The sequence below is a fragment of the Dendropsophus ebraccatus genome, chromosome 1, assembly GCF_027789765.1.
Source record: "Dendropsophus ebraccatus isolate aDenEbr1 chromosome 1, aDenEbr1.pat, whole genome shotgun sequence".
NCBI lineage: Eukaryota > Metazoa > Chordata > Amphibia > Anura > Hylidae > Dendropsophus > Dendropsophus ebraccatus.
In genome coordinates, this window is record NC_091454.1 from 111,832,651 (window position 1) to 111,848,870 (window position 16,220).

A 16,220-nucleotide genomic window follows, 5' to 3' on the forward strand; every position below is an offset into this window, starting at 1 on the left:
TGTGTGTGTTTGTGTATGTCAGTAGTGTCACTCAAGTGATTGACAGGTTTGCTCCCAAAGATGTTCTGCAGCAGCTTCTATTAATGCTGGGCTCTAATAAAAGAAACCACCATTAATATCTGCTGCATTTTCTTTTATTTCTGAGTATTTCTTATTCCACTGAGATGATTTCCCTGTGTACATTCTATTCACGGAGTATACATCAGCACTAGTGTAATCACATTACAGCGTATATATGTGTGTATGTCAGTGGCGTATCTGTATATATGTTAATGGTGCCTCTGTGTGTGTATATGTGCGTCATTGTCTGCGTTTGCCGGGGGGGGGGGGGGGGGGGCCTCTTGCCACCCACTACCTGACACCTCCCTGTGTCACCCACTGCACCACACTGTCCCCACATCACCTACTGAAACACACTACCCCCCATGTTAATCATTCCTACACATAGAGTGCTTCTCCAAATTTGTTTTAGCTACCATAGGGGATCACAGCACCCAGAGCCCACAAATAAAAACTTATGACATGTCACTTTGACGTGTCAAAAGTGCCTTTTAAAATGGGAAAGAACAGGGAGTCTAAAATACTATATATAGCACTATGACATCATCCTTGTCATGCTCCGTCCTTCTGTCTTGTTGCATCATAGAGGGTGTGACAACATAGTATAAGGAGGGGCTTTGGCATAATAAATAGCAGGAATGTTGTTCTCCTTCTTGTAAGTACACATAACTGTCAGTGACAGTGAGTGTAGACATGACATTTAACAACAGAACACGTTTTCTGTACTGGAAAAAATCAGGATTTAATTCTCTACTTATATTCTTCATTGGAATTGCTAACTGCCATTCAATAATCAAAATTACAGAATGTGGAATATCATGCTCCCCGGTAAGTAGCTTTTTTTTATTATTTATAAAATAAATTGTTGCACAAATTTGTGCCTCCTTTGGTAGTTATATTTAATAGCCATTAATATTTTTCATACTCCTAATTCATTTTATTTTTACCATTTAATTTTAGGGTATGTTCACACATAGTATTTTGATCAGTATTTTGGTATTTTTAACTAAAATCAGGGGTCCTATAGGTTAAAAACAAATCTTACCATCTAAGGTGCAAACCTTTCCATTATAATTTTTTGCTGTTCTAAAACTTGTTTTAGTAAAAATACTGATCGATATACTGACAAAAATACTGACCAAAATACAATGTATGAATGTAGCCTTACAGTAACTGGATATCTGTAAATAATTATGATATTATGAGGATAAGAATTTGCAATATTGCAGTTATTACTAAATCATGGACAAGTAAAGACATAAAAAAAAATAATATTAGGAGTGAATTATTACCGGTACTCTAATAAATTATTATATTACCCTATTTTCTATTGAGTAGTCAGGGAGTTGTATAAGTAAATGTAGATACAGTAGAATTAAACAGACTTAACAAGCACAGAACAGTCTTTCATGTTTCTGTGTAAATAATAGTAATTTTTCCACAAGCTGACAGTAGATGTCACTGTTGCCGAAACTCTATGCAGTGATACAGGATTTTTGTAATATACACAGCCTACCACTGCTTACATCTGTGTCATATGCATTGTTGTAAGTTAAACTTCTAAGTTAATAGTACACCGCAGTGAATTAATTAAAATAATAATTTTAGTAGTCTGATGTGATGAAATGTTCTTTATTCCTAATTCTGAAAGGGGTTTTCTGGGCAGGGAGGTCTTTCTTTAAAAGCCTTGGACTGTAGTGAGAATAAAAAAGGGCGCATATTCACCTGCTCTGATGTCAGTGTATCTGACAATCTGTTACAATTCACAATGTGCAGTGCGCGTCTCTGCCTGGATGTGAATAAAATCTGACTTGCTTGCTTCATTATAGTCTATAGCGCAAGCAAGTCGGCTGTTCTCTACTCTGGGGAGTGAAACGCTCTGCGCTCATTCTACCTGGCTGGTATCTCTGGATCGCAGCGGGTCTCAAGAGTAAGACCCTGTGTGATCAGTAATTGTTTACACTTTGGCTATGTTCACACCACGTCAAAAATATTAAAAAAGGCATCCGATTTTCATATAAAAAAACCGTCTGTTTTTGCCGCGATTTAACTGACTGCAATGGCAATGCATAGAAGTCAATGAGAAGACGGATGTCCAATACACACAGTGTAATGAATAACTGACCTTTTTGCCACGGATGGCAAAATAATGAACATGATCATTATTTTCGGACGTCTTTTGCAAATAGCGGACGGTTTTTATTAGTAGTTCACACGGTTTCTCTTTTCTCACCGTTCTTTCTCCGTTTTTACTATTAAATTCAATAGCTTTTCAATTAAGCCGCATCCAAAGTCCAATTAGTAATCCCAAACTAGAATAATGTGCAAACACCAGTCATTGCACTAAGGAGAGGCCAGACAGCTAAATGACTTCCGTTATTTTAGACTCAAAATAACGGACGTAATTTTAAATGGAACTCAAAAGACGTTGTGTGAACATAGCCTAATGCTTTAAAGCATTAGTTGAACTAACTTGTCCCCTACCAGCATAGGAGTCAGGGTCCTGTTCTTGAGAACATTTTTTTAAAACTTAGAATACGTTCTTAAACATGGGGAGATGGCATATTAAAAAGTTGCATAGTTGTTTATTATAGAGTCATTACTTTTATATACATAAAGCCAGAAACCATTTGAAGTGTTTGTGCCAATGCTTCCTTTCAATCAGATAATAGTATAATGCATTGCTGCAGTCATGATAAAGATCTGTGAGCATCAACTGTTATGTACTAATGTACTTGGCATTTCTTTCTTAAAGCATTTATCTTATAAATGTACTATAGCAATTTTGAAATGCCACAGTCCACAAATTGGCTTTGGGTGTTAACAGTTTAGAAGAGGAATTTCCCAGATTACTATCTTGAGGTAATAGTACAAAATTACGTGACCAAAACTAGTTCTAGTGTTTAAAGGGGTTTTCCTGTCTGAGCTTGTTATCCACTATCTATAGGATGGGGGATAAGAAGCTGATCACTTGGAGTCTGACCACTGGGACTCCCACCAATCTTGAGAATTGGGAGGCAATTGTCTCACAATGAATCAAGCACAGACAGTGGTGGCTGTGCAGGTGCACTGAGGGCTCCATTGAGTTCCCATTCTCTGGATTAGTGTGGGTCCTGGCAGTCAAACCCCCAACAATTAGCTTGTAATCCCCTATCCTATGGATAGGTGTGACATGTTTGGATGGGAATACCCCTTTAGCACATTTGTATACTGTTCTCAGGAAACTCCATTTACAAAGCTTTTTAAGTCTCTACCTCAAATTCCTCTAGGCTAAAGTGGACCTGTCAAGCAGCTGTACGTTGTGTACAATACAATTTTAATCTGTCGTTCCAGCGCTGAGATGCTTCAGAAATATTATGCAACTTAGGAGATAAAGCTTTTAAGGTGTTCCCCTCGGCTGCAAAACAGAGTGTAAACAGAGTGGTCGCATTAGGAGAGAAGGGGCTGAATGTTGCTAGGCTCTCGCAGCCCAGGGGAATGCCTCTGTGGGCTTTGCAGAAAAGGCGTGATGTATTGAAATAAGAGTTATATCTCTTGTCACCCCCTTTCTGGATGAGGACTTCTCTACACAGCTGTAAAACCTAAATTCTGCAGTTTTCATACCTTACTGGATAATGAATTTCTTTGTGCTTGGTCCAGTAAAAAAATACTTGTTATCTTTGGTGGATTGGGATAGGCCCCATCCACTAGGTGCCCATTGAAATGGGCTGGCTTAGAGGTCTAAGCCCCACCCCCTCTAGGTCGGCTCAGACCTAGGGTCTAGACGCCAATGACATCATGGCCTATGGTGCAGATGTGACCAAGCACCAAGAAATCTATGGTAAAGTAAGGTAAGAAAACTGCAGAATTTATCCTTTACAGCTGTGTAGAAAAGTCATTATGCAGAAAAGGGGTTAAAGAATCACTTTTAGGGTGCCTTCACATGTACCGGAACCGCAGCGGATTTCACACTGCGAGTTTGCAGCGAAATCCGCTGTGGATCCTGGTAGTGTGAAGCTGAATGGGTCACATACACACAACGGAAGTTTCATTCCACTGCCTATATGTGACCCGGCCCCTTTAACCCCCGCATCCCGCAGCCTAGGTCCGAAACACACATTACCTGCTTGGCGCCGCAGCTGTTTGAAGCTCCCGGCTCCCCTCGTTCCCCATCAGCCAATCAGTGCACGGCAGCACTGATTGGCTGATAAGGAGCGAGGGGAGCCGGGAGCCTCACACAGCCGCGGCGCCGAGGAGGTAATGTATGCTTCGGATCGGGGCTGCGGGCGGTGGGGGGTTTAAGGGGCCGGCTTACATATTCGCAGTGGAATGAAAATTCTGCTGCGGATATGTAACCCCTATAGACCTTCACAGTACAGGATCCGCAGCGGATTCGCTGCAAAGTCGCAGCGTGAAATCCGCTGTGGATGCAGTACGTGTGAAGGCACCCTAGGCTCTTAAACTTCTGTGTGCAGATGCAGATGCTGATGCTCAGGATGCTCCCATGGCAACCCAAACTTCAGAAACCTGAAGCATGACACATATGCTTTAACCCCTAGGCGACCCGTGGCTTACCGATATGCCATTGTCGCCTGTGCCAAAACAACCCATGCTGCACTGGTACGCCATTATCTGTTATGTAACCATGAAGCAAGTTAAGAAGTTGAGCTCACTTCATAGCGGGTGAGGACCAGCTGCTATCACGAGGGACTTCTGTTACTTACCGATCAGGACCCTGCAGTGTGACTTCAGGGGTCCCAATCATTTCCCCTGACTACCAGAGGTCTTATACTTGTCCTCTGTGCAGTCTGATCCTTGATCTTCTCATATAGTCTGCGTGAGTCCCATAGATGAAAGAATAAATCTGTTATAAGTCACAACAAGGCCATTTTAATCATAATTATTGGCAAAAAAGCACTATAGCTCTTAGAAGGTGAGGCGGAAAAAACAAAAATGCAAAAATCTTAATTGGCCTGGTCATCGAGGCCAAAATCCACTGTGCCCTTAAGGAGTTAATCCAAGTTTAAATTGAGCTATGTAAACAATGTACTTCATAGTGCTGTTTATGAAACTCCTATTAAAGCCAATGGGAGTTATGCAAAATATGTAAAACAGCCAACTTTGTTGTTTTTCACTTCCTGACCACCTTCCCAAGGGGCAGGCTGGAGAACCCTTGATCTCCAAAAAATCCAGTTCCCAAAGGTTGCAGCTCCCTCATCTATATTGATTCCTGTGAATATGACATTAATGTTGAAATGGGTATACCCCTCTAAAAATTGTAAAATTGGTAAATTTACACTTGGCAGATCGGTTGCATAGGTTCCTGTGACTGTCCCATTCAGATGTATGAAACTGTTTTTTTTTGTTGTTGTTTTTTTAAATCAGTTAATTGAACATTGCGAAGGACGACCTTTTATGACAATAGACCTGACAATGCAATTCAGGGCAAAAGGTCAAGCTATGAGGTGCAGAGAACTACCTGTAGCACTTTGGCCTCCATAATTCTTATGTCTTGAGATCCCCATACACACAGGCAGGTTCTGAAGTCAATCTTCTAAGCAATCACTAACAGATGATGTTAGTAGTAATAGGGGTCAGGCATGATGGAAAATCACCACCTTACCGCATTTTTTCTGGTAGAGATAAGAGATAGGTACTAAAAACTAATTACTGGGAACACTCCAAAAGACCTGCCATTTTGAAGATGTTCTGATCCAATTGTTTAGCCACCACAATTTGGCCACTGGTGGTCACTCAGATCTTTATACTGTCCATTATTTATTTATTTTACTTCAAGGTCTGACTACTTACTTGCTTAATATATTCTACTACTTGACAGGTGTCATTGAAATAATGAGTGTTACTCTCTTCACCTGCAGTGATCTTAAAGGACAACTTCCAGCGAATTTTTTTTTTGGTTTATTTAACACACATTACAAAGTTATATAACTTGTGGTAATGTGGTTAAATAACCGGCCTGGCCCACTTCCCCCACTTTTCAACCTCCCCCCCCCTCCCCGGAAGTCAAAGAATGCATACATTACCGATTACGGTCGTCACGGTCCTCTTCTCCCGGGCGCCATCTGGTGACAACGACGTCAGAGCTGGGGGGCGGTCCGGGTCTTCTTCCTCCTCTGCGTCTTCATGGAAAGTGAATGGGAGAGAAAAGGCTGCTTGTGCACATGTGCACCAGCAGCCTTTTCATTGGCTGGAGCGCATCACATGGCTTCCAGCTTGCTCAGCCCTGATTGGCTGAGCTTGGTGGAAGCCGCTGGCAGCGTTTTCTCTCCCATGGACCCGGAAGTGAGAGACATCGCTGGACGGCGGATGGAGGTGACGGTGAGGCAGACGGCGGGCGAATCGGTGGCGATCGTCACCGGAGGGATGGTGAGTATGGTGTCTGTGTTTTTTTTGGGGGGGGGGGGTCCTGCTGGAGTTGTCCTTTAATGTTATGGCAGTAAGATATTACTGAATTTTGAACCCACAAATACAGTAAATAATATTCATAGTTGAAGGTAAATGTGTGACTTTTTAGGGCACATTGTTTGCCTGTGTTGATGGTACTGCCCTAATTTTCTTCTTCATTTCCATAATTTCTGTGGAATGCACTCAGTGGGTAAATATCATGTCACATGAGTTGATGGCACAAGTGTCTTTGTACCCAACATTGCGTAAGTCTTTACTTGATTCTGAAATCAATTGTAAGGAACAATACCCTGAAGCAAGTGTCTAAACAATAAATATAATTCACATCTCCAATTTACAGCAGTTTGTGGTCATGATATGATACTATTAATGGCATGCTGCAATAATAGAGATGGGAATTTGCATGTATGAGGACTTCCTGCATCTCTGGAACAGTTTTTGTAATGTCATTCAAGTAAGGAAACTAACTTAAAATGTTTTCTCAGGCGAGGTATTCATGTGTTCTGGTACAGATTGTTGCTTGTTCTTTATAACCTCTAGCGTTCTGAGTAATGCTTGAATAAATATATTTAGCTGAAAGTTACAATACTACTTTTATTGTATTTAATACAGGTTTCCTTCTTCTGTACCATTTCCTTGTCATACTGAACTTCCCTTTCGACTACAGTAAATAGTTTCCATGTTCAACTTTTGTTTTGATCCTGCATAAACTATATTTTATAATATTTTAGGAACTTTTGAAATATTAATTCTTTATGACAGAAACATTGGTTCATTATAACCTGCAACTGGCTATGAGGTCAGGATCCTGTAATGTCATGCTCATCTTTTTTGTCCTCTTCAAAATGTTCTAAAAAAACAAAACAAAAAAACAACATATAGCAGTTTCAAGGGGTTGTGTCCTAAAATGCTAATTTTGGAAACTAGCCAGTGTAACTTCTGAATGTATTCAAGTATTCAATCAATGTCTGACTATAATTCCCATCCATTTAAAAGGAAAGTAACTGCATTTGTGTTAATTTGTGTTCTCTACTACTTGTGGGACAAAAATTAGTAGGAGAGGTTTACTTTTCCCGTGTTTGGTCCCCAGGGGTTAAAACAATGAATAATCACATACTTACCTCCCTCACTCCCCCTGCTGCTCCAGCTGTCAGTTCTTCCAGTGCTGTGCTACCATTCTGCCTGTTTCAGATGATGTCCCACTCCCACAATTTCCAATTCCCAACCCCCAAAGCCCACAAAGTTTTATATGATCCCAAAAAGAAAAGTTATTCAGTTGGTTAAAGTAATAGAAATGAAAATTAGTAGTTGACAGTGTTACAAAAGTAAAATAAGGCTTGTTGCTATCTCTAAGTTGAATGAGGCTTTGCAAACATAGAATATTTCACTACTACTACTACGCTCAAACACCCCAATTTTTCCAGTTTTTCTTTTCTTATGTTATTCCTTTCAAGACCTGGGATCATTGCTGCCTCAATGCCCAGGTCGTGATTGTACATCAGCTTATGGGATCATAAAGATCCCATAAGCTGATGTCCCCTAGCTCTGCCGCCTCTCCGATGTCCCCTGCCGCTGTTACTATCTTGTATCAGCGGCAGGGGAGAGAGGGCGCACGTTCTGTCCTCCCTCCCTCCCCCTGCAGGCCTCCGTAGATAGAAACCGGAAGGCTCCGGCTTCCGGTTTCTATGGCTACCATCGGGGCTCTGCGATTAGTTCACAGAGCCCCGATGGACACCGGAGAAAAATTTCTCCCTCAGTAGAGGGAGAATTGTCAGGATGGGATTTGGACCGGTATTCTTGTCATCTATACAATTACTGTACTCGGCCCCAATGGCACGCTTGCGGATAAATGGAGGGCTGTCGCCGGCTTTCCCGCTCCACCGGGGGACACGGCAGGGCTGCCCGATCTCCCCGCTATTGTTTGCGCTGGCTATCGAACCCCTGGCCTCCTTATTGCGCTCGCACCCTGGCGTGACTGGCTTTAGGAGGGGATCGAGGGAGGATAAACTGGCGTTATACGCTGATGATTTATTGCTGTACCTTAGTGATTCTTCCTCCTCCCTTTCTAGTGCGATGTCCATAATAAATGAATTCGGGACTTATTCAGGCCTTACTGTAAATTGGGACAAATCAGTTATTATGCCCATAGACTCAGAGGATAGTTTGCAGCTGGGTCCTGCCATCCCACTGAGGTGTGTCCACACCTTTAAATACCTGGGAGTTACTATTTCTAGGGATGTTAGGGCCTATGAAAAACTGAATATGACGCCCCTGATATATAAATTTCAGCAAAAGCTAGCTGTCTGGCGCAAATTGCCTTTGTCAGTGGTGGGAAGGGCGAATTTGGTGAAGATGATTTGGATGCCGCAATTACTATATATTTTACATAACTCTCCTGTGTGGCTTCCATCTCGTCTTTTCCATAAGATACATGCTCTTTTTCGCGCCCTGATCTGGGGATCCCAGCATCCACGCATCAAATTAGACACACTACAGCGGTCTAAGACTGATGGGGGCTTGGCGATCCCTAATGCTGCCATGTACTTCCTGGCAGCTCAACTACAACACCTGAAGGGATGGGAGATGGATGACGGAGGGGACCAAAATAAAGTACTGATTAGGCATCACTTACAATCTGACTACCTGTTTGAAACTCTGGAGGCCAAAAGGATACTACTGCTCTCCCCACAAATACCCACATTATTGCTCATTCATAAGATGTGGTGGAAACTTAGAGATCTATATGGTATCACGGGGTACACACCGTACACCTCCATCTGGGACACTCCGTGGTTAGGGGACTTACATTTCCTAGAGGGATTTGCCACCTGGAGAGATGCCGGGATTCGGAAAATAATGCAGTTATATGATGGAGGGCAGTTGAAGCGTTTTGATCAATTACAGAGCCAATTTGTTCTGCCCCATACTCAATTTTATAAATACCTACAATTACGCCATGCATGTGAAGCGGAGGGGGAGGTTCTTGTGTCGGGGGTACAATATCTGCCACCTATGAATATTGTTGGGGAATCGGATTCCACTAAGGGACTCATTTCCTGTCTATACCGCCACATTATTTCCAAGTATTTAGATAGGTATCCACTTACATTGAGGGAAAAATGGGAGGCGGATGTTGGCCCTATAGAAGAAGGTCAATGGTTAAGAAATACTAGAAATGACACCTAAGCTGTCCCTGGGGGAGCATCACCGACTCTCACACCTATACCTCTTGCATCGTGTGTATCGCACGCCACAATTCCTTTTCCGTATTAATGTCAGAGATACACCCATGTGTCCCAGGTGTCATATCCATGAAGGGGGTCTTTTACACATGTTTTGGCGATGCCCCAAGCTGTTCCGATACTGGAGAGGGGTGGCGTCGGCCATACATAAAGCCTATTCAGTGGAAAGTTGCACTTGATTTATGTTTACATAGTGTGTGGGGTTGGACGGTTTAAGGGGTGGGAGGGAGGTATGGGGGTTGGGGGGGGGGGGGAGGGGGTGATTCGGAGGGTATTCCCTCCAGGGTTCTTGCGATTGTACGGGGATAAAATCTGTTTTGTGAAAAAATTTTTTCAATAAAAATTATTCTGATTCAAAAAAAAAGAGGGAGAATTGTCTCTCCGGAGCCCTATAGATACTGTGGTTGTGCTGACCACAGTATCTATAGGGTTAACTCTCAGCACGGTAGCGCGGCTCCGGTGCTGAGAGTTGTGGCGGGTCCCCGGCTATCACTGACACAGGTGTACCTCCTACACCTGTGTCATCCTCTGCAGTAAATTCACCTTGCTGCAGCAGCAGGCATAGGCTGCAGCGACGTAAATTTACAGTGCAGCGGCGGGAGGGGGTTAACAGTTTTAGCATACTAAATAAGATGAAATGGTTTAAAGGGAATCTGTGAGCACTTGGACCTGACCCGAGGTGCTGACAGTGTGATACATTCAATTTTTCTCTCTATATTATAATAAAATCCTAAAATCTTGAAGTTTTCATTCTCACCACTGGGGCTAAAACTAAGCTGAGACTTCCTGTTCTGACTGTGGTGATAGGGAGGCTGCTGTAAAGTGATCTGTACAGCATTGCAGCGATATGTGACATCAGCAGATGTTAAAAACAGCTAAGGCTAGATGGCAGCTCCCATAACAATGTACAAAAGGTAATATTAAAAAAATGACACTTAGAAATCAGAAACAGTTTACAATAAAAAAAGAACAAGTTTTAGTATCTGACTCGTATTAGTAAAAAAAATCTAGGTGATACATCTTTCTTACATCCTTTAAAGGGGTAGTGCGGCGGTAAACAATTATTCGCAGAATAACACACATTACAAAGTTATACAACTTTGGGCTGGGTTCACACACAGTATATTTCAGGCAGTATTTGGTCCTCATGTCAGGTCCTCATAGCAACCAAAACCAGGAGTAGATTGAAAACACAGAAAGGCTATGATCACATAATGTTGTAATTGAGTGGATGGCCGCCATTTAATGGCAAATATTTGCTGTTATCTTAAAACATCGGCTGTTGTATTGAAATAATGGCAGTTATTTACCGTTATATGGCGGCCATCCACTCAATTTCAACATTGTGTGAACATAGCCTTCCTGGTTTTGGTTGCTATGAGGACCTGACATGAGGACCAAATACTGCCTGAAATATACTGTGTGTGAACCCAGCCTTGTAATGTATGTTATGTCTGTGAATGGCCCACTTCCCCGTGCCCGTGTCGTGCGCTATACATAACTGTCACGTGTCGACTCGTCTCCGATCTTCTGTCATCGATGTCGTCTTTGGCCGAATCCCTCCGTCCGTCCTGAGTGCCAGCCGCCCTCTGCCGCGTCATCGGCTGCTCAGCCGCGATTGGCTGAGCATAACTGTGCTCAGCCAATCACGGCTGAGCAGCCGATGCCGCGGCCGCGTCATCGGCTGCTCAGCCGCGATTGGCTGAGCCAAACTGTGCTCAGCCAATCGCGGCTGAGCATCTGATGACGCTGAAAAGGGCGGCCGGCCGGCACTCAGGATGCTCGGAGGGATTCGGCCCGGCCGTCCAAAGACGACATCACTGACTGAAGACTGGAGACGAGTCGGCACGTGACAGGTATGTATAGTGCACCACACTTCCGGGTACACGGGTGGGGGTGGTGGGACACGGGGAAGGGGGCCATTCACAGACATAACATACATTACAAAGTTGTATAACTTTGTAATGTGTGTTATTCTGTGAATAATTGTTTACCGCCGCACTACCCCTTTAAGCACAGCTTAATGCAGCTAAAATTGACAAGTTTCAATTTCAACTTGATGAGAAGACTTGTATCTGTTGGTCTTACAAGTTAAATATCAGTTAAAAAAAAACAAAAACAGCCACAGTTAAGATTGTAAAAAACAGAAATGACTAACCTGGGTGAAGCAGTAGCTCCAGTGGACTGTTGAAGAGTGGAAGAAGATCTTATGGTCTGATGAATCAATCAAAATTTGACATCTTTAGTACATCACACAGGGTTTTTGTACATTATCGAGTAGGTGAAAGGGGGGTTCCTCTGTGTGTGACGCCAATTATTAAACAAGGAGGAGGTGTGATGGTCTGGGCCTATTTTGCTGAATCTTGGCACTCTGCACCAAGTCAGTGGAACACTCGACAAAAAGGGCTACCACAACATGTTGATGTGCCATGCAAAACCCTTAGTCTGTCAAGGGGTTCATATCACATAAAGACAATGATCCAAAATATATGTCTAGGTTATGTCAGAATCACCTAGGAAGACAAGAAGAAGCTGGTTATCTGTGTAAATATCAATAAATGTAGTAAGTGAAATAACACCTAGCATTACAATGAAGTGGAAGAAGGAAACAAACCAGCTTATCATTAGCAGATATGGGAGCAGATTAGCTATGTTAATCATGCAGGTACTGGGTTATTAAACTGCTTTTTCACTGTGATAAAGCTGCTGTAGCAGCATACAGTATGTCCCGTAAGCTGAACAGCAGCTTTATCCAGTGATGCAGGGAACCATATCAGCCAAAATGGGTTCCCTTATAATCAAAGCAATCCTCTTAAACCAAGTTACAATTTTGAAAAACTGTGAGCTCTTCTTGAAAACCTCTCTTAATCCAAGTTACTCTTTAACCAAGGTACCATTGTATATTATAAAATAATCCTGAAATCTTGCAGTTTTCATTCTCACCACTAGGTCTAAAACTAAAACTTTCTGTTCTGTCTATGGTGGTAAAAGGAGGCTGCTGTAAAGTGATCTGTACAGCATTATGGCAAGATGTGACACCAATAGATAGATAGCACCAGTACAAGACAACAGCCGCTCCCTATGGAACAGCCTCCTCAAGGGTCACAGAGTACTCTCAGTAATGTTTCATACTCATCTCAAGGTGACAGTTTGTCTACTCTCGTCTTTGTCCAAGAGTCTTGCTGTAAAGTATGTCACTAAATGCTGTTAAAAACTGCTGAGGTAAGATGGCAGCCCTTATAACAATGTACAAAGAAATAAAATAAAAAAATTACAATCAGAAAATAGAAAAAGATTTAGTATCTGACTCTAATCAGTAAAAGAAAATACATTCCCTTTAAATGTCTTTCACAGGACTGACAGATATCACAGCCCTACATGGGTTTAGCCTCTCAACGGAGTATTGGCCCTGTACTAGTCACTCAACAATAGTATTCTGGGGGAAATCTACAGCAGATTTCACTACTCATTGACATCGAGCGGTCCTCAGCAAATATGTTAATCCTCCACTACTACATATTTGCTGCAGACACCTTGTACTTGAAGTGTAATAGCGACATGTTAGAAGTGTATGTTGGTCAGGGTCCGGCTGCTGTGAACCTTGCTGATCGCTAGAGCCAAGAGGCTGTCTGCCCCTCCATCTCTGCTACAGGGAGCTGAATACAGAGTCTGCAGTCTACGGAATTCAGCCCCCTGTAGCAGAGATGAAGGGGCAGAGCGTGCGTTCCTGCACGTGGCAGCCCCTTTGTTCTAGCAATCTGCGGGGTTTTCAGCAGCTGAACCTCGACTGACATACACTTCTGATATGTCGCTATGACATGTCAGAAGTTTTTTAAAATGGTAGTTACACTTCAATGGTTTGCAAAATCTGCTATGAATTTCCCGCAGCGTGACATCTCCAGTGGATTGTGTACCCTATTTAATGTAAGCTTTTAATGTACCCTAAGGCCAGATTTACATGTCCGTGTTCTATCTGTGATATATAGTCTGTAAGATGAATGCATATCACAAAGTGAACTTTTCAATTCAATTTCGACTGTACATCAAGCTCAGTCTGTGATATACAGGAACCATGGCTGGGCATTGGGGTCAGTAAGTATGGTTTGATTGTTATTTATTAAGGACTCCTCCCACTCATTTAGAAAAAATTCCATCACTTGAATAACTGTTAAACATTAGAAATGAAGAGTTACCTTTTGCAACTGGTTAGACCAGTTACAGAATGCAGGCCCGTCAGGTGTCAGAATCTGCTCTTTGTAAACATAAACTTCCTACATCTACAGCTTAGAGCTGTCTCATGTAGGCCAGTGCTGGGCAGCAACATCATGTTTGGTTGAGCTGAGTATTTGTTCTTAGCTTTGTTGAATGTGTTGTAATCGTAAGAATAGCTTAGCATAATGCTGCTGTACATGTTGGACTGGGATAATGTTTCAGTAAAACATGTTTCCTTGTAAGCATAGCAATAAATGTAATGGAACAAAACCACAATGTACTACTCAGGCTTCCCAGAACTGAACTTATTATTCCCCCACACAGACAACACCTTAAACCTATGAAAGGTGGTTCATATAACAATAGGTCTGGGCGAATAATATTAAGTAACTAAAAAAAGGAGCACTCAACTTTTGTGTTTTGGTGGACAAGCAGCATGCATGGACATGGAGATTAATAAGGTGTGTTCACACAATGGAGTTTTCATGTGGATAATAAAGGGGTATTCCAGATACATACAGTACATTGGGAAATCTTACCCACTTGGGTCCTCTGGGTCCATTATTGTGACATATCAAGATGTAACACTGTCCCAGAAAGGCCCAACACACAGCTGTGACGTGAAGGGGGACTCCAGATAGGAAAGATTTTACCCTGTTCAATTCCCACCCATAATCTAAGCATGTTTGCAATAGGTTTCTATTATATGATTTGCTCTGTTTATAGAAAATCCTGCTTTAGGCTGGGTTCACACTACGTATATTTCAGTCAGTATTGTGGTCCTCATATTGCAACCAAAACCAGGAGTGGATTAAAAACACAGAAAGGCTCTGTTCACACAATGTTGAAATTGAGTGGATGGCCGCCATATAATGGCAAATATTTGCTGTTATTTTAAAACAACGGCTGTTGTATTGAAATAATGGCCGTTATTTACTGTTATATGGCGGCCGTCCATTCAATTTCAACATTGTGTGAACAGATCCTTTCTGTATTTTTAATCCACTCCTGGTTTTGGTTGCAATATGAGGACCACAATACTGACTGAAATATACGTAGTGTGAACCCAGCCTCAGGCTGCATTTACACACACAGCTAATTTATTTAATTTATTTATCTGTCGGATAAATTGGTCATTTATATGTGTATGTAAACACAACCTTACAGCCTAAAGCTGCTGAAAATCCTATACTGGGCCACTTTGTCTCGGCTTCTTTGTTCTTCCCCTCCCCTCTGAGACAAAGGTCACATGATCTCCGTCTCTTCTGTTGCCAGGCAAGTTTTATGACGTCTGTAATCCCGCCCACCAATGACAGAACACAGCAATCACCTGGCCCAATGGTAATGAAACAACAGCCTCTCCTGAGTAGTAAAGGGGGAAGGACACAATGTTGTTTTATCTTTCTCCCTCTCTCTCTTGCTCTCTCACTCTCTCTTTCTTTCTCTCTAATCTATCTATGTAGATGAATAGACAGAAGGATAGATATATATATATACTGTATTTACTGTGCAAATTAGAAGCTAATTGAGATAGTGGTGAGCAGATACTACAAGACAGGGGTGGGTACCCGGCAGGTGGTTTTGAGGTGCAATGGATGATGGGAGATGTAGTTTCCCAGCCAGGAGCCATGATGTAAAACTGGGATCATTTATAAATGTTTGCATCTGGGGCTAGGAGCAGTGTACAAGAGTGGGAAAGGTGTCAAGCTTTTTGTGCATTTTATTTTTATGGAATTGCTGGCTGTCCCTTTAAAGTTTTACTCTAAGGGCCCTATTCCACGGGACGATTATTGTTCGCATAATCGTTAACTATAAACGATCCAAGCGACCGCTATTGCGAAAGACCTGAAATCGTTCACCCATTTACATGGAACGATAATTGTTACTTATGATCGTTCTTGCGGTCGTCTTGTCATCGCTATCGTCACTACTGCGAACGACCAAACGACATCTTATTCAATGCGAACGAATAGCGAACGAGCAACGATAAAAATAGGTCCAGGTCTAATTAAGCAATTGACGTTTTTTCGTTCGGTGGTTAAACGTTAACTGCTTTTCAAACGAACGATTATTGTTTAGATTTGAACGATTTAACGACAATCTGAACGATAATTGTCCCGTGGAATAGGGCCCCTACTTTAAAAAACTTTTGACATGTCAAACACACATGTCGAAATCAGAAGAAGCACAAGGCTAAGCACTTCTTAACAACCCCCTGCCTGCACTATAGTTAGAAATGGATTACTCCTCACATGCAATATTGCACTACTGTATACAAGGGAATTGTTATAATAGTTGTTA

At 42.1% G+C, this 16,220-nt stretch overlaps 1 protein-coding gene across 1 annotated transcript in view; it reads left to right on the forward strand.

Moving 5' to 3' along the window:
- Positions 1-647: 647 nt before the first annotated feature.
- Positions 648-16,220, forward strand: part of IL17REL (interleukin 17 receptor E like) — an 88,080-nt gene continuing 72,507 nt past the window's right edge. The window contains exon 1 of the mRNA XM_069956114.1: positions 648-888. Coding sequence (XP_069812215.1) covers positions 754-888 — 135 coding nt within the window. The 5' untranslated portion in view covers positions 648-753. The remainder of the gene's footprint in view (positions 889-16,220) is intronic.